At 41.8% G+C, this 24,520-nt stretch overlaps 2 protein-coding genes across 2 annotated transcripts in view; one reads left to right on the top strand and one right to left on the bottom strand.

The window, feature by feature from the left end:
- Nucleotides 1–11,381: 11,381 nt before the first annotated feature.
- Nucleotides 11,382–16,624, top strand: pex11a (peroxisomal biogenesis factor 11 alpha). The gene is made up of 3 exons (XM_038706919.1): nucleotides 11,382–11,734; nucleotides 11,900–12,015; nucleotides 14,955–16,624. The coding sequence occupies exons 1-3, from the start codon at nucleotides 11,679–11,681 to the stop codon at nucleotides 15,521–15,523; spliced, it is 741 nt and encodes a 246-aa protein (XP_038562847.1). The 5' UTR covers nucleotides 11,382–11,678; the 3' UTR covers nucleotides 15,524–16,624.
- Nucleotides 16,625–16,781: 157 nt separating this feature from the next.
- Nucleotides 16,782–24,520, bottom strand: part of LOC119894257 (RNA polymerase II elongation factor ELL) — a 27,807-nt gene continuing 20,068 nt past the window's right edge. Inside the window, exons 7-12 of the mRNA XM_038706917.1 lie at nucleotides 23,891–24,005; nucleotides 22,646–23,102; nucleotides 22,078–22,141; nucleotides 21,395–21,566; nucleotides 21,251–21,295; nucleotides 16,782–20,302 (exon numbers count right to left, since the gene is read on the bottom strand). Of these exons, the coding sequence (XP_038562845.1) occupies nucleotides 20,189–20,302; nucleotides 21,251–21,295; nucleotides 21,395–21,566; nucleotides 22,078–22,141; nucleotides 22,646–23,102; nucleotides 23,891–24,005 (967 nt within the window). The 3' untranslated portion in view covers nucleotides 16,782–20,188. The remainder of the gene's footprint in view (nucleotides 20,303–21,250; nucleotides 21,296–21,394; nucleotides 21,567–22,077; nucleotides 22,142–22,645; nucleotides 23,103–23,890; nucleotides 24,006–24,520) is intronic.

The following is a 24,520-nucleotide window of genomic DNA, read 5'->3' as shown; positions in this document are numbered from 1 at the left end:
AAACTTTCACTTTACTACTTAGATTTCAGTTATACAGTGAATTTTTGCAGTACAGTTTATATTCATTGTTAAACTCCTCTGGTGGATTGTGCTTTGAGCAGGCCTGCCAAACAGCTTTTATCAACCTTTTGTCAGCCTCCTATTACAATAGGTCAGTGTTCCTGTGGATCCTTAAAAAGTCTTGTTTCAAAAAAGTCACATTTTATGTTAGCAGAATTGTTCCTAACCCTAAGTTGCTAAGTAACCCTATGCTGGTTCCTGTTTCATGGTTTTCTTCAGTTTTGGTCATTGTAAAATTTGTCTTGAATTTCACTCAGACGAGCATTAAAAATTCTTAAATCTAACTCGCCTTTAGCAGTAGAAATCCTGGCAATTGATCATTATTAATAAATGTGGTTTCATTCTATATAGCCGTGAGATTAAATATTTCTTGTCTGATTTTCTTTGTCACAAGAAACCTTGTGCTTGCAAGAAGACACTTTTTGTTGTGTCTGGGGACCGCTATATTTGTTGTGAGAGCACTCTATTAAAATCTCTTACTCATTGTGCTTTTCATCATATCTCTACTTTTACTACCTGCAAAGTCTGCTGAGAATCCGTTGCAAAATTAACTTTCCACTTCAGGGGAAGTACTGTAAGCCCTTACAGTACTCTGAAAGTTCACTCATCTTTTACTAAACTTCTCAATATTAGGAAGCACTCTCACTGACTAAAATACTGTCAGAGGGACTTTAAATACTTAAACATAACAGTGAGCTGCCCACTTCATCTGGTATCCAGTGATTTTGATTGTGGAAAATAGGTATGGCAACTGTAGTGATTGACAGGCAGCCTTGAAATGTCACCCAATGCCATACTCTGAAGTCTGCTTCAAATAAGTTGTATAATATAGTTGTCTGTAAAAATAAAATTAGAATTGGAGATATTCTGTTCAAAAGCAGCCAGCCATAAGAAATTCCGTCTGGGTCACTTGTCTATCCCCGACCACCATTACAATGGCTTTAACTGTGGAAATGAGTCAAGATGATATTCCAACACAGATTGACCTTATCCACAAGGAGCCAGGAGGATTTGATCTGACTTTCAAACACATTCATAATCAGTATGTGGGATTTTTAACAGATTATATAGCAGTTGACACACTGGCTATGGACAAACCATTGACAGTAGAGACAATATATTTGTAGCCCACAACATTTCTCAAGTACTGCATCAAATCATGAGCAACTCAACAAGCTTTCACAAAGAAATTCACAGAACCGTCTGTCACAGGTCCTCCCATTTCTTAATAAGATGAAAAGACTAAAAACAAACAAACAAACAAAAACGTTGGCAGTATCCATTTTTAAGCTAACACCTTCTGTAGGGACTTTTGCCTAGCAAAAAAAAGGCCACTATGGTTGCTGACTGGATGATTTATTATTTAAGACGTGTGCACTATGTGATCCAATATACAATGTTGCCAGTACAAATTTATTTTAAGCTTGTGTGGTTTCCAATACACAGAGTATATTCATAGGTGTAAATACCAAACAAAATACAATAATTCCACCTTCATTCCTCGTACCACATTTGCACAGTCAAAAACTGTTGGCTCCCATCTCTTGGGTCAGCAACACCTGTGCCCTGTTGCACCTTGATTAATTCTGTCCCAGCCAAATTGACAGCGCTATGGCTACCCCTGGTGGCAGGAGATTTGCAACAAATAAACAACAACAAATAAATAAACATTAAACTAAATGGCTTCACACACCGGCCCCTAATTGTTTCTGGCAGAAGACAAAACAATTAATTCAATTCATTCCTTCTTAGCCTGTTACTTCACAAAGAAGACAAATCTTTGTCACTTGTCTTTTGGGTACACTGGTCTTGGTTTGAAGATGAACAGAATGTACAAGTCCTTTCCTATCAGGAAATGTCTGCAGTATTCTTCCAAGTATCCAGGATCCATGAGGTGCTGTTGAATCGACCACAACAATGAAGGTTACGATATGGTAACCCTAGTTCTATTAGCACAGGTGGAGCCCACCAATTGGACGTCGCTACTGTACGTGCGCACCATATAAATAGCGGTGTCCTCACTGCTCAGCATCCAACCAACCCTTCAGCAGACGGCGGTGGAGCGGCAGGGCTCCATCGTAGAGGGCTCCGCCTGTGCTAATAGAACTAGGGTTACCATATCGTAACCTTCGTTCTATCTCACACAGGCTCCGCCCTCTACTGGACTCTATGGGTACAGTGGGTGGAGCCTGATGACTGTCCGCCCAGCTGCAACAAGCCACAGCTCACCTCCCTGACACGATCGGCCACAGGTCACCAGCCACAGGCTTAAGCTGCCTCCATCCTAAGCGATGGGGCAGTGGGCCACCCCTCAGAAAGGTCACTAGACCGCTAGGGGTTTGGCATGACCAAGACGGATCTGATCCAGCCAGATCCAACACCTGAACTGTCCTGACCCCTTACAGGGGACATCACAGTCAGTGTAAAAATGTTTTCCCCGACAACCGGTAGTCTATGGTAGACACCAATCTCTTCTCTTCTTCACAGATCCTGAGTCGCACCTGCGAGCACAGATCCTGAGAAGGAGCCTGACACATCCAAGAGGTAAAAACGCACAAATGGACATGGTGAAGACCACGATGCCGTTGTGCATGAGGGATGAGATGGAGTGGGGGGAAAGCATACAGCAGCCCTTTTGGCCACGGCGCATGTGCAAACGCGTCCACGCGGGCTGTCCCGTGGTAGGATCGAGAACCACAGCGGGCAGTGGGTGTTGTGCCGTCTGGCAAACAGGTCCACCTGCGCCGTCCCGAAGCGAGACCAGATCTGCTGTATTATATCGGCGTGCAGTTTCCACTCGCTCTGTGGGGGACCGCCCCTCGACATGAGGTCGGCCCCCCTGTTCTCCGAGCCTGGGACGTGAAGGGCCTTCAGAGACAGCAAGTGTGCTGCAGCCCACGTCCATAGGTCCTCTGCTAACGTCAACAGAGCTGCGGATCGGACTCCGCCCTGTCTGTTGATGTAGGCGACTGTCGTGCGGTTGTCTGTCCTCACCAGCACAGCCTGCCCTGGACTAGGGCTTTGTGGTGCTGGAGGACCAGAAACACCGCCTGGAGCTCCAGTTGGTTGATGTGTCGGCTCTCCCCAGGAGGCCACACACCACCCACTGCTCTCCCCAGGCAGGTCCCTCCCCATCCGGTCAGAGACGCATCCGTGAACACCGACACGTATGAGGATATCCGGCCGAGCAGTACCCCCGCCTTCAGCCGATGAGGGGACCCCCAGAACCGCAGGTCCCTCTGTACTGACTGGGGGGGCGTCACCATGCATCGCTTGTGCCTCTTGAGGTTTAGATGCAGGCTGGTAAACCAGCGTTGTAGCCGCCGCATGTGTAGCAGGCCCAGGGTAACTAATGGATGGGCTGCTGCCATGAGCCCCAGCAGCTGCGTTACTGACAGCGCCGTCACAGCAGTTCTCAGCTGGAGCTTGCGGACCGCTTGAAGAAGGGTCGTCTGTCTGAGTTCTGACAGATGAGCTCTCAGGCTGGCTGAGTTGAGTACAACCCCCGAATACTCCACCTCCTGGCGGGGATAGGGGGAGCTCTTCTCCCAGTTGATTGCAAAGCCCAGGTTGTTCAGATGCAAAATCAACTGAGCTGTGTGGAAAATTGCCCATTGTTTTGACCTGGCCATGACAATGAGGTCGTCTAAGTAGAAAAAGACTCTCATGCCCTGATCGCGCAATGGTAGCAGTGCGGCGTCTACGCACTTGCTGAACGTGCGTGGGGCCAGTGAGTAGCCAAAGGGGAGTCTGGTGTATTCGTACGCCACCCCCTGGAAGGCAAAACGCAGAAACTTCCTGTGTTTCCGGGCTACCTCGACATGAAAGTAGGTGTCTTTCAGGTCTATGGTCATCAATCAATCGCCGGGCTGCACTAGTTCTAGCAGTTTCCTGAGTGTCAGCATGCGGAACGGTTCCCGTGCAATATGCTGGTTCAGGTAGCGGAGATCCAGGATGGGTCTGAAGCCTCCAGTCTTCTTGGGGACCAGGAAGTATGTGGAGTAAAGACCCTTGTACATGTCGTGGGTTGGAACGACAGAGATAGCCTGTTTCTGCAGGAGCTGTTGAATCTCTGTGGCCAGGAAGTCCACCTCCTCCTGAGAGGACAGGTTGGCTTCCTTGATGCCCTGGAAAGACGGTGGGATATGGCAAAATTGTAGGGAGTAACCCCGCCTCAATGTGCCATCCATCCAGTCTGTTGGCTTGCAGCAGCGTCTCCATTCCGTGTGGAAATGAGTCAGGGGACGCGCTGTTAGCTGAGGAGCTTTGTGGATGAAACGCTGGAAAGCTTCCTCCTCTCGAGACGCTCACAGAGGCAACGAGCTATCTTCCCTGCTTTGTTATGACGGGAGAGATGTGGCTAGTGAGGAAGAAGGTGGGCAGTGAGGGCCTCTTCCAGCGGGGCCACGCACGGAACAGCTGTTTCAGTGTGGCCCTGCACGTGCAGGAAATCAATCAAACCTGCAACGGTTGCCCTCGTCCGCTGCGGCTCTGCCCAGAATGCCTCGGCGCACTGCCAGATATCTGGGAGAGCCGGGGAGACGAAGGCGGGCGGAGCACGGCCAGTCGGCCCGTAGAACCCCTCTCGGAGCCGACTCACCAGCTTAAGCGGGATGGGGGGGTGCAGTGCTAGCCCAACGCGCCCTGCCGCTATAGCCATAACCGCGGGGAAGTCGTGACAGACTGAAGAGGAATTCATTTGCTCTTTAGACACGGCTGAGATGGCCGCGGTAGAGGTGGCCGACGCAGATGACGGGCTGTCAGCATCATCGTCGATCGGCGTCGGTGGCAGGGACGGCAGGGAGCGTGAAGCCGACTGAGGCGGTAGATCGGGGGCCGGAGCATCCTCCTCAGCAGGGAGGGGATCCGGGCCGGCGTCTTCCTCACTCTCCTCGCAGATGAGGGAGAGCTCACACTGCCGGAAATGCTCCCAGCGCTGCTGTCGCCGGATGAGAGGAATGGCTCCGCAGTCAACACACGGCGGCTGTTGGCGGATGCCATCTCTGGCGTGGTCCCTGCTGAGGCATTCAAAGCAGAAGTGACGAGTGTCTACCCCGGCGATCAGACCGGGGCACAATGGGCAAAGGTGAACAAGCAAGAACTGCAGCTGTCAGTTCTAAGAGAGGAATTGTCACCTTTTTTAGTGGAGACACCCTGGCTTTGCCAAGTATGAAAGTAGTATGGATATTATTCTTGTGGTTTTACAACCTGAGGTAAGTAACTGTGCCATAGGCAATCTGACTGGCATCAGAGAAGTGATGTAACTGGGCTGAAGTTATCGGTCCAAAGTCTTAAATCCACCTACATTTTCAAGATCTTTCAACCACTTGTTCCACTATTGACGGCGTTCCAGTTACAAGTCGGAAAGCCTCGCTCGGCCAGCTGTTTGTTTACAACCAGCCAGGTTAGCTATTGATACGCCGGTTGATTAAAAAAAACGCGTTGTGCGGTATTTACTCACACTAAACACTGTAGCAACACGTCCACAGACAGCTGTTGGACAGCATTTTGTGTACGAACATTTATATGAGTCACAAGTACACAGAAGTGCTAATAAACAGTATAAACTACAGCTTTCACTAACTGTTGATACCCCGAAAGCCATCTTGCATCACGAAGTTGGGGTAGTGCGATTCCGACTTAAGGGGGCATTCCCTTTGAAATTTTGACCTTTGAACTCGGAAATTCCGACTTCCCATGTCAACTGGACTGCACCCTGTGCTGTACACATTGAAGAGGACAGGAGCCTGCAAATTGAAGTGTACAGGAAACCCACACACACGGACCAAAACTTTTGATTCCCACCACCCACTGGAACAAAAGCTAGAAGGGGGCACTTACAGCTTGTGGATACCCTAAATGGACTTTTGTGAAAACAGCCACAAAATCCAGGAAGAAGGCTAACACTACAGGGGATGAGGAGAAGAAGGTCAAATGCAACAACATTGTGATTCCGTACGTGTCTGGAGTATCAGAGAAACTCAGGAGGATTTTCAACAAACACAACATCCCTGGGGTTTTTTAAATCCAAGAACACCCTAAGACAGATACTCGTCCACCCTAAAGACTACACACCCAAACACAAGAAAAGCAATGTAGTGTATGCGATCCAATGAGTGGCGGCTGGCCAATAAAGGGCGTTCAAGACCGACAGAGGCTTCCAGCCTTGGCTAGCTGGATGCAATGATTTAAATACCTTATTTTGCTTCCCATGCTTGCTTTTTAAAACGGTGGGGACGGATACAACACGGACTGTTACAGGAGTAAACGACATGATACATTTATCTGAGAAGATTAAGAAACACGAGTGTACGAGGGCACAAGCTAGCCATGCTAGGCAGAGTTAACATCGGCCTTGAGCGGCCACAATGAGACCGCATCCTCTGACAACCCTGCCGTTTTTAGTAGATCTCGCTGGACAGTGTGTTGGAGGAGCACCTTAAGGTAGCTAACGTTTTCAAAGGCACCTCAAAGACTGTGCAAAACAAACTTTTGGACTGCATGCTGTCAGTTCTTGAAGATTACATTCAAGAGGAATGTTTATTCTGGCAGATGAGACATCTGATATTTCCAACCACCACTGCCAGTTGGTGCTTGTGCTGTGGTACAAAAACAAGGAGAACAACAGCTGTTGGCTACAGAGGTAAACTGTATAGTTTATAGACAGCTCTAAAGTGTTACGCCGGTGTCTGCTACGGCACGTTACAGCTGCGCCACGGTTTTGATGCGTCCATTGACCGGTGTAATGCTGAATTTTGCATGCCTGCCGAGAATTGCATGCACCTCCAAAAACTGCTTTTAAACGCTATAATATCGTTTGTGGGGTACATCAATGGTGATAAATGATTCGAAGTATATATTTTATGAACGTCTAGAGTCGTTAATTATTTATTACACTTAGTAGAAGTGCCATTCCTTATGATTCAGCTAAAATACGTGGTGAGAATCGCGTTTGATCAGTGTGCACAGCAAAGTGTCTGAAAAGGACCTTATTAAGAGGTGGATGATTAATTCGGCAGAGCCATTGACTGTATAGGGCAGAACAGATGTTGGAGACTACCTGCCGAGATTTGCATCCACCTCTTTTCTCAGCATGAATTTGCGTTACCACCCGCGAGGTGTATGCAATTCTCGGCAGGCAGGCAGAATTCGGCACAACACCGGCGCCACTGGAAGCATCTCAGAAGAGTTAGCAGCGAACCGTGCAGCCTGTCCCACGTTATTAATTTGTTATTAATTTGTCCTTTTTGTGCTTCTACTAACATATTCACCGCTCTATGTATTGAGTGCTCTATGTTTCGTTCTGTAAACTGCAGGCTGCATTTCCCACAAGGAGCATTTCAGAATCAGAGCACTTTACCTGCCTGATTTTGATGACATGTTTACATGTTGTTGATCTGGTAACCAGTGTTTGCATTTGTGCTTCTACTATGATTAATTAGTAGGGTAGATAGTTAAAGGATATCCTTTTGTGTCCGTTTTAACCATGTTTATTGTTGTTTTACAATCCGCAGTCTCCACGGGGTGTTTTATTTTGAAAATTGACCGGATTCTCTCTGCCGTTCTGTGTCTGACTTCCTGCGTATTTCAATCAGCTCTGTGCTGCTTGATGCGTCTTCCATCAAAAATAGACCTGCTACCTATTCTCTGCAGAGCGGAGAGCCTCTTCTGGGGAGTCAGTGGATTTTAGCCGTTAAGATGTGGTTATTTCCAACGGTAGACAGTAACTTAAGTAGGCCTACTGTGCTGCAGTCCAAATTAGAGGTAGCCTATTTTTTTATGCCACTTTCTATGTTTAGAAGCCCCACCTTTTCATCAGCCGCCACTGGCAGTGAGGAATGCACTGAGCTACACAAACGCATGGCTCAACACAGAAGGACTAACTCCTCATGTCAAGACTCTGCAGTTTACCTACATCTGAAGGACACTCGTTTGAGGATCACCAGGTGCACATTTTAGACAGAGAAGATGGATGGTTCGAAAGAGGTGTCAGAGAAGCCATTTACACCCGGACTGAGAAGCCGTCGTTGAACAGAGGAGGGGGTCTATGCCACCACTTGTCACCCACTTACAATGCTGTCCTTTCATCACTTCCCAGGAAACTAAACAAGCATTTCCTCTTGGCCTCGGGTGAAGGTACCAACAATGGTCATTCAGACTTGGCCATGGGTGGGTGTAACGAACATTATGACTGTCGTTACCACAGCCAGGAGCACGATCCTAGTTAATGATCCCAGAGGTTAAATAGCCGTTTCCCTACCAGTCAGTCAGAACTGAAGAAGTCTCTTGAATGAGGGACGAAACATCTTCTAGTGTCTTCAGCCAAGTCCAGTTGCCCCTTGACCTCATCCTCCGTTGGATGATTTTGACTTGGTACTCACTGAACTTGACGATATCCTTAAAGCTAAATCTACGCCTTTGGTTTTCAGATATTTCACACACAATCATTTTTCATTGCTCTCTGAGCTTGTAAGGAAGCTTTTTTAATTATTGTTTTCATGTTTGCTGGCGTATTGAGTTTGTCCAAATATTGCAAATCCTCCACAGCATTACAACACTCTTGCAGAAACAATGCATAAGCCTGTAGCCCCTTAGCATCTTCTGCCTTAATAGAAGGCCATCTCATGATTGTGAAAACATAAGCAGCTGTAATTTTTACTTCTTGTCCAAAATGCTTTTGGAGAAGGTCTTTAGCCATTGCATCTCCTCTTTCTGTCAACATTTGCTGGCAACTGTACAGAAGATCTTTAGGCTGCCCCCTAGTGAATTGCTCCAGGTAATACAAACTCCTTTGTTGTTTGTCTTGACCTCCACACATTGTTCAAATGCTCTGATGAATGACCTATACTCCACGACTTCCATCGAACACAGGAATTTCTCTGTGAGCCAGCAACTGTGAGTTCTGCGTCTGTACAAGGGTGGCTGTTATCTCGTTTTGCCTTTGTAACAGACTGTAGAGATCTGCAGATTGTTGAGGATTGCCTTTAAAATGTGTTGCTGACCAGAAGGATTTAACTCTTCTTGCCGCTGGTTTGTCTGATCAGACCTTTGCCACTAGCTGTATTTTCATTTTCACATGTGTCCGTTTCTATTCTTTTTTCATCTGCTGCACGAGTGTTGGCAGATAATGCATATTTTTTGCTGAGAACTGTCCTTTTGCTGTGGGTTGTATTGTTCACCGTGAGGATTCAGTGTTGTTCCTTTTTTAATATACGCTGAACAAAATTATAAACGCAACACTTTTGCCCCCATTCATCATGAGTCAAAAAACTGCTCTATTTTTGCAGTAAGGCATACCTGTGCAATAGCCAAACTGTCTGATGAACATCTTGTTATGCCACACCTGTGAGGTGGATGGATTATCTTGGCAAAGGAGAAGTGCTCACTAACACAGATTTTGACAGATTTGTAAACAATATGTGAGAGAAATAGGCCTTTTGTGTACATAGAGAAAGTCTTTGAATTCAGCTCATGATGAATGGTGGCAAAAACAAAAGTGTTGCATTTATAATTTTGTTCAGTGTAGGAATCTATTCCATCCAAATGTGTACTGCATGAGGTGTTTATCACTGCTAGTTTTGCTGAAGAGGCTGCTATTTCAGTTTCAATTCCAAGTTGTTCTTTTTTCCTTCTTAGTTGCTCCACTTGCTCCTCCAAAGCATATTTTTCTTGAAGTGCATTGGTACGTGCCAAGAGTGCAGCCCTTTTTGCCTCTGATGTAAGGGCAGTACTATATACAGCATCTGACTATGTCTTTCAAACCAGTCAGTGTATGAACAGGCTGGCTGTAAATACACAGTCTCAGTAGAGCAACTCTTTAACTACAGATGGGCTAACATAAAGAGGTATGGTGTTGGTAAATTATCCAGTTTCGGGTAGATTGAGTTGGCACAATATAAATAACCTATGATATTAAAAAAACACAATTACCAAACAAAACATGAACATTAAAAGACAAAATAAATCCACAGTTGATATAATGGAGGCACACATTTAAGTGACTTTAAGAGACTGACAACACTGAACCCCAAATCCCACTGCATAAAACTTTGGTCACTCGTTGTTTATTTTAGTACTCTTGATTTTTATTTAATTATTCATGTTAATGTATCTAAATGTTTATTTTTTTATTTTTTAACATTATGTTTAACCCGTTTTTCACTGTATAGTGTATGGCTTCCAAATGCCCTTTCATGCTGACACTGCCAAAACATTTCCAGACTCATGGTTCGTTTTCAGGATTTAGAGGCTTGATTTTGACTGGATTTTGTTTTATATACAAAATAGGTCAGCTTACAATAGAACAGGATCTTCCCACATTAATTGTTGAGATACAAAAATATGCATATTAATATTAACATTATGGCATTTATTCAAAGTAAGTAACCAACAGCTAATTGCAATTATCATTGTATTTTATAAGAGTTAATAAAAACAACATAGGCCTACTAATAATTGATTTTTCAATGGAAAGAAATGTGCAATAGCATAGCCAATCATGAATCCATCATTTTAGATGTATTAGGTCCAGTGACTTTCTTTATTCTATTCACCATGCCACATAACCGTATCATAAATTTTAAGCTGTATAATAAATGCAAAGGTTTTTAAAAATGTGACATATTGTTTTATTTATGCCTCTGACCAACCATCTAACAACTGCATCATTGCCCCCTGCCGTTTAAAACACGTAGGTACATACTGTATACTATATTTCCATTTTCAACACGTGTACCCTAATAATTCTCCGAGCAACCCAAGACTCACTTCCTGCAATACATTTATGGGGACTTAATTTAAGTGACAAGTAAATTCACAGAGCGTTTTTATTCATAGTCGACATTTTTTGCGGTTTTTTCATCACTTAGGCTAATGTCATCAGAAAATATTTTCTCTTACTTAAAGCACCTGTTTACCTTTTTTATTTCCTTCAACTTTAATAATTTAGTACACAACATAGTAACAGTATTAGGCATCATAACAGGCTTATATCACAGGATAAATTCACTTTCGTTCATAAAAGCAAAAACACCATGGCATTATGACGTCTGTATATATCAATTATATAAGCACATTTATTATAGAATGAATTATAGAAAGGATTCTGATGATGGATCTGGAGAACTGTTCTTATGGATGTGGAGCTTTCCTAATAAAATTGTTAATTTTGTTTTTATAGTATAATATTACATCATTATCCTATTTTTTTTCCAGAATCCCGATGTGGACTGACATTCAAAGAAAATGTGTTAATGTTTGTTAACTTTAATTATTGAAATCTTGTTGCTAATATGACGCGCAGGTCCGTCACCAAAACCCATTCGGCTTTTTGTCCGTTTGCAGAGCGTATCCGTCTCGAAACAAGTACATTTTTTTCAGCTGTCATGTATGAATTAAGCGGACCAAAAATTCGTTTATTGTGACCGTGGAAGAAGTTTCAAAGTTCAGATTATATTTACTTGCGTTTTAATCGGCAACGTTGTTTTCACCGAGGACACGTAACAGACACCAACGCTAGCGAGAAAGTTACGTTAACGTATCTCCCCGGGTCCGTCCTTTAACGAGGGGGCAACTCTGCCTTTCCTAACTAGAACAGTCTGTTCTTGTTCGATTTAACCATGGACGCGGTTGTAAACTTCACAAACCAAAGTCAAGGAAGGGACCGTATATTCAGGTGAGTTGTTTAGAGTATTTGTGACCGGGTCGTAAACCGTGGACGTTGTATTTTATTTGTAGAAACGTGAGGTTACGTTAGAGCAAAGACCGAGCGTGCTGAAGGGTGTTGAATAACTGAATGACAACATTCTTCCTCTACCGTATGTTTCTTACTTTATTTCAGGGCAACCCAATATGCATGTGCACTGTCGATATATTTACTACGAAACACACCGGAAAGAAAGGACCTTGTGGCGAAACTCACAAGTCTGGAAGCCCACATGAGTGCTGGACGAAAATGTGAGTATAGGCAACTTAGGTTGACTAGTTAAAGCTGGGTTTGGAGGTCCCATACAAAACGGGGAATAAAGGTAACTTAAAAACAAAACAAATCAATGAAGATGTGTCCCATTTGAGAATGTACTTTACTGACTATTGTGGTTCAAATTAACACATTAAAATTAAGAATAGAAACTTAACTAGACTGTGCTTCTTACCATACAAGTGCCTGATCTAAAATCCTGCTACACACATCCCACCCCTCTGCAATAATTATTTTTGCAGCTGAGTTAACACTGTACTGGCTGTAACATGGCTGCCCGCCTTTGTCCATTATATTTTGCCTCCAAGTCAAAATCTAATTCCTTTTATTGTTCTGATAATACCTACATTAATCAAAGTTTAAATAATTAAAGAGGGAGTTCTTAAATAGCTGCTCTTGGTGAGGCTGCGAATAATCAGTAATCCATGGTTATTATTTTTATGAGTAGTTTAGTCTAACTGTGTGTGTGTGTGTGTGTGTGGGGGGGGGGGGGTTGTTTTATTTGATCAACATTTATGCTTGATAAATGATTTAAACAATTAAGCGATCATGAAAAATGTTGATTTATTTTTTTTGTCGATCACCTTATTATTTCACCACTAGTTTTATAGACCCTACAATAATAGCTTTCTGTACTAGCTGTCCTAGTTGTCCCTGTTTTTTAGGGCTTCAATCAGTGTTTCCCAAAGCCGAAGGTGACATCCTCAAATGTCTTGTTTTGTCCACAACCCAAAGAAATTCCGTTTACTTTCTTTCATAAAGAAGTAAAAAACAGAAAATAAGAAGTTGAAATCAAAAGGTTTTTTATTGCTTGATTTAATCTATTATCAAAATAGTTGCACTTGAATTTAATAGTTGACAACTAACTGAATAATCGTTGCAGCTTTTTCCTTCTATTTGTAAATATTGTTCTTAGCCACAATTCTTAGTGTCAGTGAAATCAGCTTCGTAATCCTTCTACATAGTCATTATTGGTTTTATAGACCTGCATGCCCAAATAGCATGAAATAAAGCCTGCCTCCATATTTATTTATTTCATTCCTCCGTCATTGAATATGCAAAGCACTGTGGTCTGCTGCAAAACAATCCTACGTATACTGAAGTCACTCCATGGCAATTTCAGCCACTACAAAGCAATAATATTTCATCAGGACGAGCTGTTGACTGCCCATTCTTTTAGTCCAACAAGACAGGAGCTGAGTCACAGCAAATAATAGCCTAAGTTGATTGGGCTTGATGGAAGGTGGAAAAATGATAAATGGACTGTTCTTATATGGCGCCTTTCTAGTCTTCTGACCACTCAAAGCACTTTTATACAACATGTAACATTCCCCCCATTCACACACTTTCATACATTGGAAATGGTTGCCTTGCAAGGTGTCAACTGCACATTAGAAATGAACTAGGATGGTCATTCACACACATTCATACAATGATGGCATCGCTTCAGGAGCAATTTGGGGTTCAGTATCTTGCTCAGGGACACATAGGCATGCAGACTGGAAGAGCCGGGAACCCTCTTTATCTCCCGAGCCACAGCACTACTAATAATAATTCAATAATCTTCTTTAATACATTTAGCTGACGCTTTTATCCAATGCTCATCTGGAGCAACTAGGGGTTAGGTGTCTTGCTCAGGGACACAACGGTGGATGGGTCACAGTGGGAATCGAACCCGGGTCTCTCACACCAAAGGCATGTGTCTTTTCCACTGCACCATCACCACCCCAATAATACAATGCAATACAATAAAATAGAGCTTGTCCCACACAAATGTTCCTAAGTGCCACTGGACATTTGATGGTAAAATCCATAAACCTTTTATCTGCTATTTAAAATTTTTTATAAATATTTCATAGCATTAGGTTCATATGATCCTGAAAATCAAAATAAGGGATAAGGATATATCATGAGAAGTTGTGACATTGTTAACTGTAAATTACATATGTAGTGTGGTGAAATTTGGTGAAATCTTCGCCAAAGTTTTTTCAAACAGCAACTGCCCACATTTTGTCTCCGAAATCACTAATATATACAATCGCTTTGCCAAGACACATTGTTAAGCTGACAATATAGCGAATATCTAGTGAAATTTCATTCACCCCAAATGTCTATTTTACTGTGACTTTAATTTTCATTCTTTGGCAAATGATCAAACTGTATACACCACATGAGGATGATCAAGTGTGTCAAGTCATATTTGTTCGTGCTTTGTAAAAGTACAGTACAAATTGTACTGAATTTCGTACTGTACAAGTTGGCAAATTTGTATTCTCTTTGGCATCTAGACCAGGCCCATGGCTGTTTGTGGCAGTACTGAAGTTTGTCCCACTGTGAGGTGAGATAGACACTGTGTGGTTGACTGTACTGTGTGTTGGAACGTGAACCTGCGGCAACTGAGGCTGGGACACTTAACAACCATAAGACCACTCATACATAGGTTTACTTCACAGCCCGGGGTGATTTTTGAAACCTTTTGAACTTTGACACAGTGTGGTTTTGATATGAATAAAACATTTTCAGTGACATGACACAAGCTCCACGTGGAAATGAAGAATAAGGTGCTGCCTTAGAGCAGGGTCAGGAAATAAAGACCTTATTATCTCTTTTCTACATCAGAGCTGCAGCCACAGGGCTCTTCTGCATCTATGCCTTCGGGCAAAGTGGGTGTAGGAGACAGGCAGGGGATTGTGAATGATGCCAATAACATAGTTTCTGAAGGGTTCAGAAAGCAGAGAATGCAAGTAAGAGCTTCAGCTAGATTAGGTGCCATCAAACACCCTGATTAAATGAAGAACATGATCTCTTTTCCTTGGAGGAACAGTGTAATAAGGTGAAAGATAATGTTGATGACCTGACATTTCATATTGAATTGATTACTGTTCTTAATACCCTTTTTTCCTTCCCCCTCTGTCAGTGTTCAGGCTGGGAAACACAGTAAATTCCATTGAGGCTGCTAAGCGAACCTTGCAACTCTCTGACCGAGTGCTGTGCCTGTGCCTTACTGTGGCCAACATCAACCGCGCCCTCTACTTTATCTGTGACAATGTACTTTGGGCCAGAAGTGTCGGCCTTATCCGCGATATCGACAAGGAACGCTGGAGCCTAAACGCCTCTCGCTGCTACTTCCTCTCACTAGTTATGAGCCTGACCAGAGATGTTTACGTAGTCATCCAGTTAATGGTCCAGAAAGTGAGAGATAAACACTTTAGACAGAAAATAGATCAGCACCTCAGCGAGAATCCTGAAGTAGCTGAAGTTGTCATTCCTCAGCTGGATGCTTTTCTCTTTCTGCTGTTGAAGACCCTAAAATCACATCCGGCTGTTGCCTATGACATGCTGAAGAATATATGTGATCTCTTCATTCCTTTAGACAGGCTGGGTATATATCAGTCAAATGCAGGAGTGGTGGGATTTTGTGGTTTGATATCCTCATTGATTGGGATTGTAACCCTCGCACAGCCCAAGTTAAGAATCAAACCATGATAACGAGGGTGGAGATAAAGCCTTACTGACTAACTTCAAAAAAAAGTTTATCAAGACAGGTTTTTAAAAGGATTTAGTGTCATCTATCTGGAGCTGTAATGGTGGACTAAAGTCAAACTGGTGCACAAGAAGATTAGGCAACACATCACAGGCACATCGTGTTGCATTTATGTTTAGAATAGCATGTTGTACACCAAACTCAATCCAGCAATAACTGAAGGGCTTTCTGGAATAATTGCATTAGATTGTTTTGTGACAGATTGTTTGATTAACTGATTATTGAAATCATACGTTATACGCTTTTTAAAATAGACACAACAAATACTTTGAATAGGGACCGATTAAAGTTTAAAACACTGGACTCAAATCAAGTTTATAAAGTAGCCTTGCGTATTTTTTGTAATTTAACAGCCAAGGTTAAACCTCTGTGCATTCCACACTTCTGATGTAACACCGGCAGTTTTGTAACTAGCGTTCTTGCAAAGTAAGGGCTCTGTACTGATGCAAGCTTTTGCACCAACCTTTAAGTCTTTCTCTGCTCTTTGTTTTGTGATAAGATGCTGCTGCTAAAAGTTTCATCTCCAGTGATTCAAGAGATGAGTGGGTAGCATCTCAGCCAAAAGTGCTTCCGGAGGGGGAAAGGCAGCGGAGACATTTCAGGGGATTATCTCACCTGTGATGCATTTTTCATGCTGCCATTCAAGGCATGGCTTAGACTTTGACTGTCAGCAGATTATATATATGTTAACTTCAAAATGTAACAAAATGATTGAGCACAAAAGATGGGGAAAAAAAACTGTGAATCATGTTGGTGTTTTGATGAGCAAAGACACCCTTGATACTGTGTTTACAATTAAATTCTTAATATATTGTCTAGGAATTGTAAGCTTGTTAATGGATGTTTATTGATATTTATGACACAGACAAAACAAGTGTACAAGGATAAACTGGAAACATTCAACTAAATAATTTCAGAACTTCAGTCCTCAAAGCTGCAGATTTATTATCACATGTGATAGTGTCATACATTTCACTAAATGCTTTCACAAAATGATGTCACAGTTGATTGAAAGGTTAATAAAACACTTTATAGGAAACAAATGATTTAAATTGTGCCTTTTAGAAACACATGTCTGTGTATTTTAATAATGAAGATGATAATAATCATTTAATGTCCTAGTGGTTGTCAATGGAAAACAGTTGTGGTTCAGATTAGAAATAGAGTAACACTGCCCTCTTGGGGAAACACGACACCTTGTTGAATTGAAAAGAGCTTTATTTTTCAATTATACTGAGACAACAATACACTTGTTTTCTGAAAGCTTTTCTCAAGAGGATGACATGATAAAGCATCCACCATCAAAAATTGCAAAAATATATTCCATTTCCCTTTCGCCATACTTTTGAGTTTCGCTGTGAAAAGAATGAACTATGCAAAGATGAATCCCATAAAAGGACAAACACATTTTTTTTAAAAAGAGCAATAAATAAAGAAAGTTGTTCTCCTTGGTAGATCAATTGCAGTGATTTATACTTGGCAAAATGTTTGATTTCACATTTCCATTGAGGCATTGTTTTTCCAGGTCCAACAAACCAATTCACCAAACAGTTTGCTGGGTTGGAAATAGAAATTAAAACGAAATCCAGGCCATTCTTTCAGTTAGCTAACACCACATGCAGTTTAATTAGTGTCCTGGAAAACCTTGCATTTACAAATGCCATATATATATTATTACATGTCTGGGAAAAAATGTTCTGTTTAAATATGAAATCATGTCAGTGCCAATAGGCTTCATACATTTTACAAGGCATCTGATATCAACTTATTGTAAGTATGAACAAAGCACTTTGAAAAGTGGCAACAGTGTGAAACTACAGATGCGTGAATACTGCTGGCCCAAGTTTTTTTTTTCTTCTTTTTTTTCCTCCCCCAAATACCAATGACAGTTTTATGCAGAGTGGCCCTGCTCTTTGAATGAAAAAGGCACCTTCAGTAGTTAACTCCTGCAACAGTAAAAACATCACAGTTAGCACTTGAGAAGCCCCTTTCACCAAGGGTCTGGTTTCCCAAAAACAACACGTCAATATGAATGGTACAATTATCTTCATTCATACTATGATTAGACTTTTTGCCCAGGGGTGATTACATATTGTACACTTGACCAACGCTACTTTAGTGGCAAATGGGAAGCCCTTAACTTGAATTAGTTAGGTAAATTGTTATTATTTTAAGGTCTCATGGTCTAAATGGTGTTATGCGGATGTTTCCATCCCGCATCATTCAAAAACAAATTTCAGTACCTTTCTTCGTTTGAATGAAAGATTTGTTGAAAAACAAAGTATATCTGAGCAGGCCTTGTACTCTTGTCTTTAAATACAATGGAACCACGCCTCATTGAGTTCCAGATCCAGTACCAGAACAAAGCACACCGTTGTTTTCAGTTATTTTGACTGATCAGACATTTTCTCAAGTTGGGTGGAGCTGTGTAACACATTTGCTTAGCACATTCAAATGCATGTTGACAAAAGAATCACACAAGAGTGTGAAGTTTGGTCCAAATGGCAAGTATACTGAAAATATTTCTGTAGGTGTACCGGAGCTTTAAGAAGCCAGCATTTTTAGCTTTCATGATATTTAATGCTTAAAACACTGTGTGGGCCCCATTAGTCAGTGCTGATAAATATTCCTTTCTTGGAAACGTTCATATGTGCCAAGACAGAGCAACTGTTGCTAATCTCAAATCCTTCAAACATCCCAGAACACCAAGTGGAAAAAAACTTAGATTTAACGTACACAATAGAGCAGCTGTGACCGTAAGCCCACTGAGTATTTGCACTGAGAAATCAAGAGAAGCAAAGCACACTATTTTGTAAAGATTTCTGCAATGATTCTTTGATAGTGGTGCTTGATAGGATTGGACAATGAATTCAATTCCTTTAAAGTTCATGATTATCTGACAAATGAAGCTAAAACAGAAAATTATTAAGACGTACATGGGGGAGGGGCGAAAACCCCAAGAACAACACAGATAAGACAACTGTTGAGCAACGAGTAAGCAGTAACTGAACTTTCCCTCAAACTAAAAGACATTTACACCATATGGTCTGCATTTGAACTGTGCAGGTTAAGCTAAGAACATTTCAGGACAGGGAGAGCGTAATCTTGGAAATGTCTGAACATACATGTTAAGGCAAATATTAGCTTCATCCGCTCATTTTAAGCCATCATTAAGACAATAGTTGTGAGTACAGCTACATTGATGCAAATGTCCAGAAAACACTGAAATCTGATCACTATTTCCTACTTCAGGCCACAGCTAATTAAGGAGAAATAAAATTATAGGTTACAGGTATTCAGATGTACCTGCCTTGGTACAAACCGAAGTGGTTAAAACTGAGTGACTGACCCACAGTGTCATTCTCCCCATGGGGCTAAAAATTACACAGTCCAATTTAGGAAAAGCTCTCTATCACATCCAGCAGAATAACATCAAAGTGTAAGCTTCACTAAAGTGAATTACTGTTATTCAACGAAATACTATGTGAAACATCATCAAGACTTCAACCAAGGCAAAATCATGGTAAATCAAAATGTTTGGACAAGCTTGATTACAAGGATAAATACCCCGTAAGCTTTTAAAACTGCATGTAAAGTGAAAAGTTATACTTCACAGAGCCGCTTGTAGTCAATCGTCTACAGAACACGGTGTGCACTGTGAATCGGTAAACAAACCTGCAGCCAGAAGACTAGAGAGATGTGTTAGTTGATAATGAAAAGGCAGTTCATGGTAGGCTACATGTGGGTGAAATTAACACTAAATGTGCACACGCACCAGCCTGATGGTACTGGGAGGAGTTGTTTTGTGGCATTCCAACATTTCTTAGAAATGAAACCGGACGCTGGTATAAAAGCTGCAGGGTAAAATTCCTTCTTATCAAAGCACAAAGAAACTGGTCCTGACCGCATATTCTACAGCACACTGTGAAACAGCTCTGCATGTTATGCTTTAAACTTCATTGTGGGATCATTTCATTTAGATAACCGTTGTAGGGTCTTAGTCCCGCAGAAATATAGGTTTTGAGTGGATGATACATTTTGTTAGACTATTCATGGCATGACCATATCATTGTCATTATGTACTCTTATCGCTATCACCAATGAATCATTGATGTGATTGAATGTGTTATGTCAATATCTGACTTTCTATCAGCAAATAAACAAATTCCTCTGTATGTTAAATATAAAGACTTTAGTGGCATTTGTTTCCCCCTAAGATTGATTGTACCATCAATTTAATACTTTTTATAAATCAGCGCCTTTTAGTTCTGACAAGATAAAAGACGGAAGGATCACATCTGTTTTACATTTCAGAAAAATGGATTTGGCTTTCACTGGGTCGTCTGACCATTTTACAGCAGAACAAAATCCAGCCATTACAGCGATAATCATAGTTGAAAACCATAATGTTAAAGGGCAACATTTGATCACGAGTCGTGGTCTCAGCCCACTTTTGAAAAAAGAACCTCGCTACTCGATTCCGTTAACACTCAGAGGAGTAAAGTGAATAGTGTCTCAGCAGCTCCAGGACCCAGCTGAGCAGTCTTTGGGTCCGTAAGGAGTCTTTTGGTCCAGTCATATTATGCCCTGCCAAGGGCGGAGGCCAGTTAGTAGGAGAGTCCCTGTGCTTGGTCATAATCTGTGATCAGGCCTTTGATATGCGACAGTTTCTGATGGAGGTACTCGCATCGCTTCTTCTCTTCCCGATAACCAGGAAACTTCTGAAAAGAAAAAAAGGGGGCACAAGTGAACTTTCAGTAACTCACATCAACATTTGACCTCATGCAAGAACATTTCCATATTCATATCATAAACCTCTCTTTGTTTTTGTTTTTCCCGGGAGGTTTGCTTGACTGTATCAAATTGGATTCAACAAACGCTCACAGACTTGTTACAAATTGCATGTTTCAACCTGATGAACGTTGCCTGTTTATGAGTAGCTGCTCATTTGGGAGATTTTGTCCATTATCATAATAGCCCCTGCATTGCTATATGAGGCACATTTTACCAATCCATTTGTGGGCATATTTCATTCACAAAAATGTGACAAAAACAAATTCAATTATGTCAGTCGGCTGATAGCACTTTATTAGGGGATTATACAATATTAATACAGCTATCAAAGCCATGTCAGAAACAAAGAAGGAATGGGTTGACATAAAGGTAGATGCCAAATGTCCTTCTAAAGCAAGAGCAATAGTCCATGACTAACATATGACGTGGTCCAGAGGACGTGACATGACTGATGATAAAAAATTGGATTACGGGTGATGTTAAACTGCCAGTTGTTCCCCCGGAAAACAACCTGCACAAGAACCTTTCAATCAGCAACTACTGACCTGAATAAAACGTTGTGCCAAAATACTCATGCCAATAAAATCAGAAAGGAAATGTTTGCTAAACTCTCAGGGAATGAGAGCCATGATGCACAGCACACTGACTGAAGACAGAATATTAATATTTAATTATTTTTTATTTTTGTTGATTTCAGGAACATATTTAATTACCAATCATTCAGATTAAGGCATTAAATGTCTCAAGTCAAATAAGTGGATCTGTTGTGTGCCACTCAAGAATCAATATGTTTATATGACTTGTTCTTACAGGAGGCCCAGCACACAGGGGTACAAGTGTTACATGAAATGAGATAAACGTTAAATTATTCTTACTTTCTTATACTTTCGGTACTTCTGTAGTATTTGGTCCTCCATTAGCTGAAAAGATTACAAAAGAAAGAGTGTTAGGGTGCCGTGTATCTGATCTGTTTACTGTTTCGAGTATTATTAGAAACAGACTCCTGGTCCAGACAGTACCTTGTACTCTTGTGTTCCCGGGGAGAGGGTGTTGATCTTTGAGCCCAACTGAACAAACATCTCTGTGATAGCCCCAATCCGGTCATGAAGAGCTCTGTATTCATCGTACTCGGCACAGAAGTCGTCTTTATACTGCTCGCGCTGCTCCAGTGCTGTGATGGTGATGTATTTTCTGGGTGGAAAAAAGAAAGAAAAGAAAACATAAAGTTAATGAAAGCTCTTATTTAAAAGCAAAAGTGAGCACTTGAAACCAAGTCATTTTCCAATCCTTCCAGGAGATGGCACTGCAGAACGGTGGAGTGAGATGCCTGACACGTCATTGATTTAACAGCATGATGTGTTGACCAGATGTATAAATAAATAAATGTAAGACATAAGCTCATTTGTTTGCAAAGTCCTTGGTGAAGTTTTGTGACAGCTCATTTAGATATGCGTTTTACTTCCCTCTATTTATTTGAATGCTTTCAAGCTAAACCTAACCCTTTTGGGATGAGTCGGTTTCTCTTTGCAAAAACAGTAGGTTAGACTCTGAAACCTAACTCCTCATGATATCAACAATGACTTAGGTGGACCCTCTGATGCTGTGCCGATTATTTGGATTTCATTCCTGAATATGAAATCCCTTCTGAATGTGGGGTTATAACATATAGTACAGTCAGGGACACAGTGTGTATTTATCTTACATTAAATAATCAGGCAGTTCCTCTGCTGAGGTTCGATTAACAGGTGTTTTCTCTCCCTCATGGTCTGTAGATAGGAAAAACACACACACAGAAAAAAAGGTTAAAGCAATCTGCCAATGCAAATGCAATAATGTGCCATTCATATCAAGGGCTGATGGAAACATTTATCACTGTCTCCGATAACAGATCTGATCCAAGGCAAGCAGTGACGTCAGCAGCAGAGAGCAGAGTAGGAGGCAATGCTGCCTGCTGACTCGCTCGACCGTAGGTCACCCAGCTGTTTCATAGTCAATCATCAACAGACTAGAGCGAGGAGTGGGGACTGGAGGGCGGAGAAAGTGTTACAGTCCCAATAACACTCACTGCTCTCTCAAATGAAAATAGATGAATTGCTCCCTGTGGGCTTCCAGCAGCAGCTATAGCTCAAGATTTTTGTTTTCTTTTTGCTAAATAAAAGCTGATAATATCATGGCCCGAACAAAAAATCTAAAACAGATACGTGACAGCACAACAGGATACACAAAGTGTTTGAAATCCTTACAGAGAAGACAGTTTTATGGCCATTTACCTTTGAGATTATCTTGGTTCCGCTTCAGGTCTGGACTGGTCTCAATCCAGTCTGGTTTTAAGCGCTCCCGTTCCTTCTCCTTGTGCTTTTTGGACCTCTTCTTTTTATGTTGGCCATTGGTGAACTGCTGCTCAGTGCAAATGGAGGCGTCGGTGTGTGGGGGCTTAGGGCTGGGTGCAGTCGGAGCTGGCTCTGTCCTCTCCAGTTTGGGAATAGTTGTTGACCCGCTGAGTTTGTGTGGCGAGTACAGGCGATTTGGGCTCCCCTGTAGATGATTGTTGGTTTTGTCAAACTCCAGTTTGATCTGTACACTAGAGTTTCTATGACTGGAGGAGCTATGAGCCCCATTGGTCCTGTAGTCTCCATATGAGGGCGACTGCAGAGGCAAACACTGGTCTAATAGTCTTTGTTTTTTGGGGGTCTGACAGTTTGTTGGGGGTGAGTGGAATGGGCGTTTCTAGAGGGGAAAAAACATTTGGATATTACAATGCAAGTTACTTGATATGATCCCAAAGTGCCTGTATCATGTGCATAAAATTGATTGATTGGTTGATAAATGTTTTTAAATATGTACACTTTTTTGCTGAGAGTTGGATGAGAAGATTGACACCATTCTCATATTTGTGCAGTAAATGCAAAGCTATAGCCAACAGCGGCTTATCTTAGTTTAGCATAAACACTGGAAACTGGAGGGCACAGCTAGCTTTGCTCTATCCACAAGTAACAACAGCTCACATGTAAACATGTTTGTATAATCTGTACAAAAGCAAAAACAAAGTGGGGGTTATGTGCTTGACAATTTCTTAGCCAGGACCAGTAACCTCATGGAGTCTTGGTTGGTTGTTGATAACTGATCCTGGCCAAGAAATATTGCGGCACCTAACATTTTAAGCTAAGCTAACCGCCTCACGTTACATATTTACAGTACAAGACATGTGTCTTCTCATCTCACTCCCGATAAGAATGCAAATAATTTCAATAACCCAGAAATCGGAAATACTTCATTGATCCCACAGGGGAAATTCTAAAAACTACTCCTAAAACTATTATAATTATAAACTGTTCCTTTAATTCCAGTCAGAGTGAAATTTAGTCTGAAGCTGAGCAATATAATTACAGAAAGATATAGCAGGAATAGCATAATTCCAGTAATGTGTATCTGCAAAAGAGAAAATACCCTCCATCTATTTTCAGACAAGAAAGAAGAAGTAGGGAAAATGCAATTCATTCAAGGTGAATAATTACCGCAGAGACATTCTTGGCAGGACTGAGATGTGAAGGAGAGTCCCCGGGAGTTTTGTGGAATGAATGGTTGGACTGGGGACTCTTCAACTGGCTACTGTGGAGTGGCTGAAGTTTCCTGGAGAAAGATTAAGAACATTGCACCTTCAGTTGGACAGTTACTGCGAGGTAAATGGCCTGTAAAGCTAAACAGGAAGAGGCAGTATGTAGGTCATAAAGTCTGCTTTGGCAGATTTATGAGCAAGTGGATGAGCAATTATCATTCATAATGACACACAGAGAAAAGACAGCGACTGCAGCTTTTCCACACAAGAAATAATCATTGACATTACAAAACTGACTTGTCTTTTTTTTTTTTTTTTTTATCAAAGCTTTCTGCAAGTTTGTGTGTTATGTTTTGTTTTGTGTCTCTGGTGATAGAATCTACAGGAGGCAACCACAAAGACTAAACACAGTCCAGTGAGCAGAACAATAGCAGCAGACTTAACCTCTGTAGGACCAAACCCTCTTCTCTGGTAATCTGCTTCCTACAGCTCCTTCCTCAAACAAACGCTACAACTCCCCCCAAGTGGATTCATGCAACCCTCTTAATCATATGGTCAGTGTGAATGTGAGTTCAGAACCATTAAACAC

Source organism: Micropterus salmoides, unplaced genomic scaffold, assembly GCF_014851395.1.
Source record: "Micropterus salmoides isolate LMB-PRFRI ecotype aquatic unplaced genomic scaffold, ASM1485139v1 Ms_hic_scaffold_8, whole genome shotgun sequence".
Classification (NCBI taxonomy): Eukaryota; Metazoa; Chordata; class Actinopteri; order Centrarchiformes; family Centrarchidae; genus Micropterus; species Micropterus salmoides.
This window is presented reverse-complemented; position numbering and strand designations above follow the sequence as displayed.

Coding starts and splice junctions, on each gene's coding strand:
- pex11a (XM_038706919.1), top strand. CDS start 11,679: ATGGACGCGGTTGTAAACTTCACAAACCAAAGTCAAGGAAGGGACCGT. Junction 11,735..11,899: donor GGAAGGGACCGTATATTCAG/GTGAGTTGTTTA, acceptor ACTTTATTTCAG/GGCAACCCAATATGCATGTG. Junction 12,016..14,954: donor CATGAGTGCTGGACGAAAAT/GTGAGTATAGGC, acceptor CCCCTCTGTCAG/TGTTCAGGCTGGGAAACACA.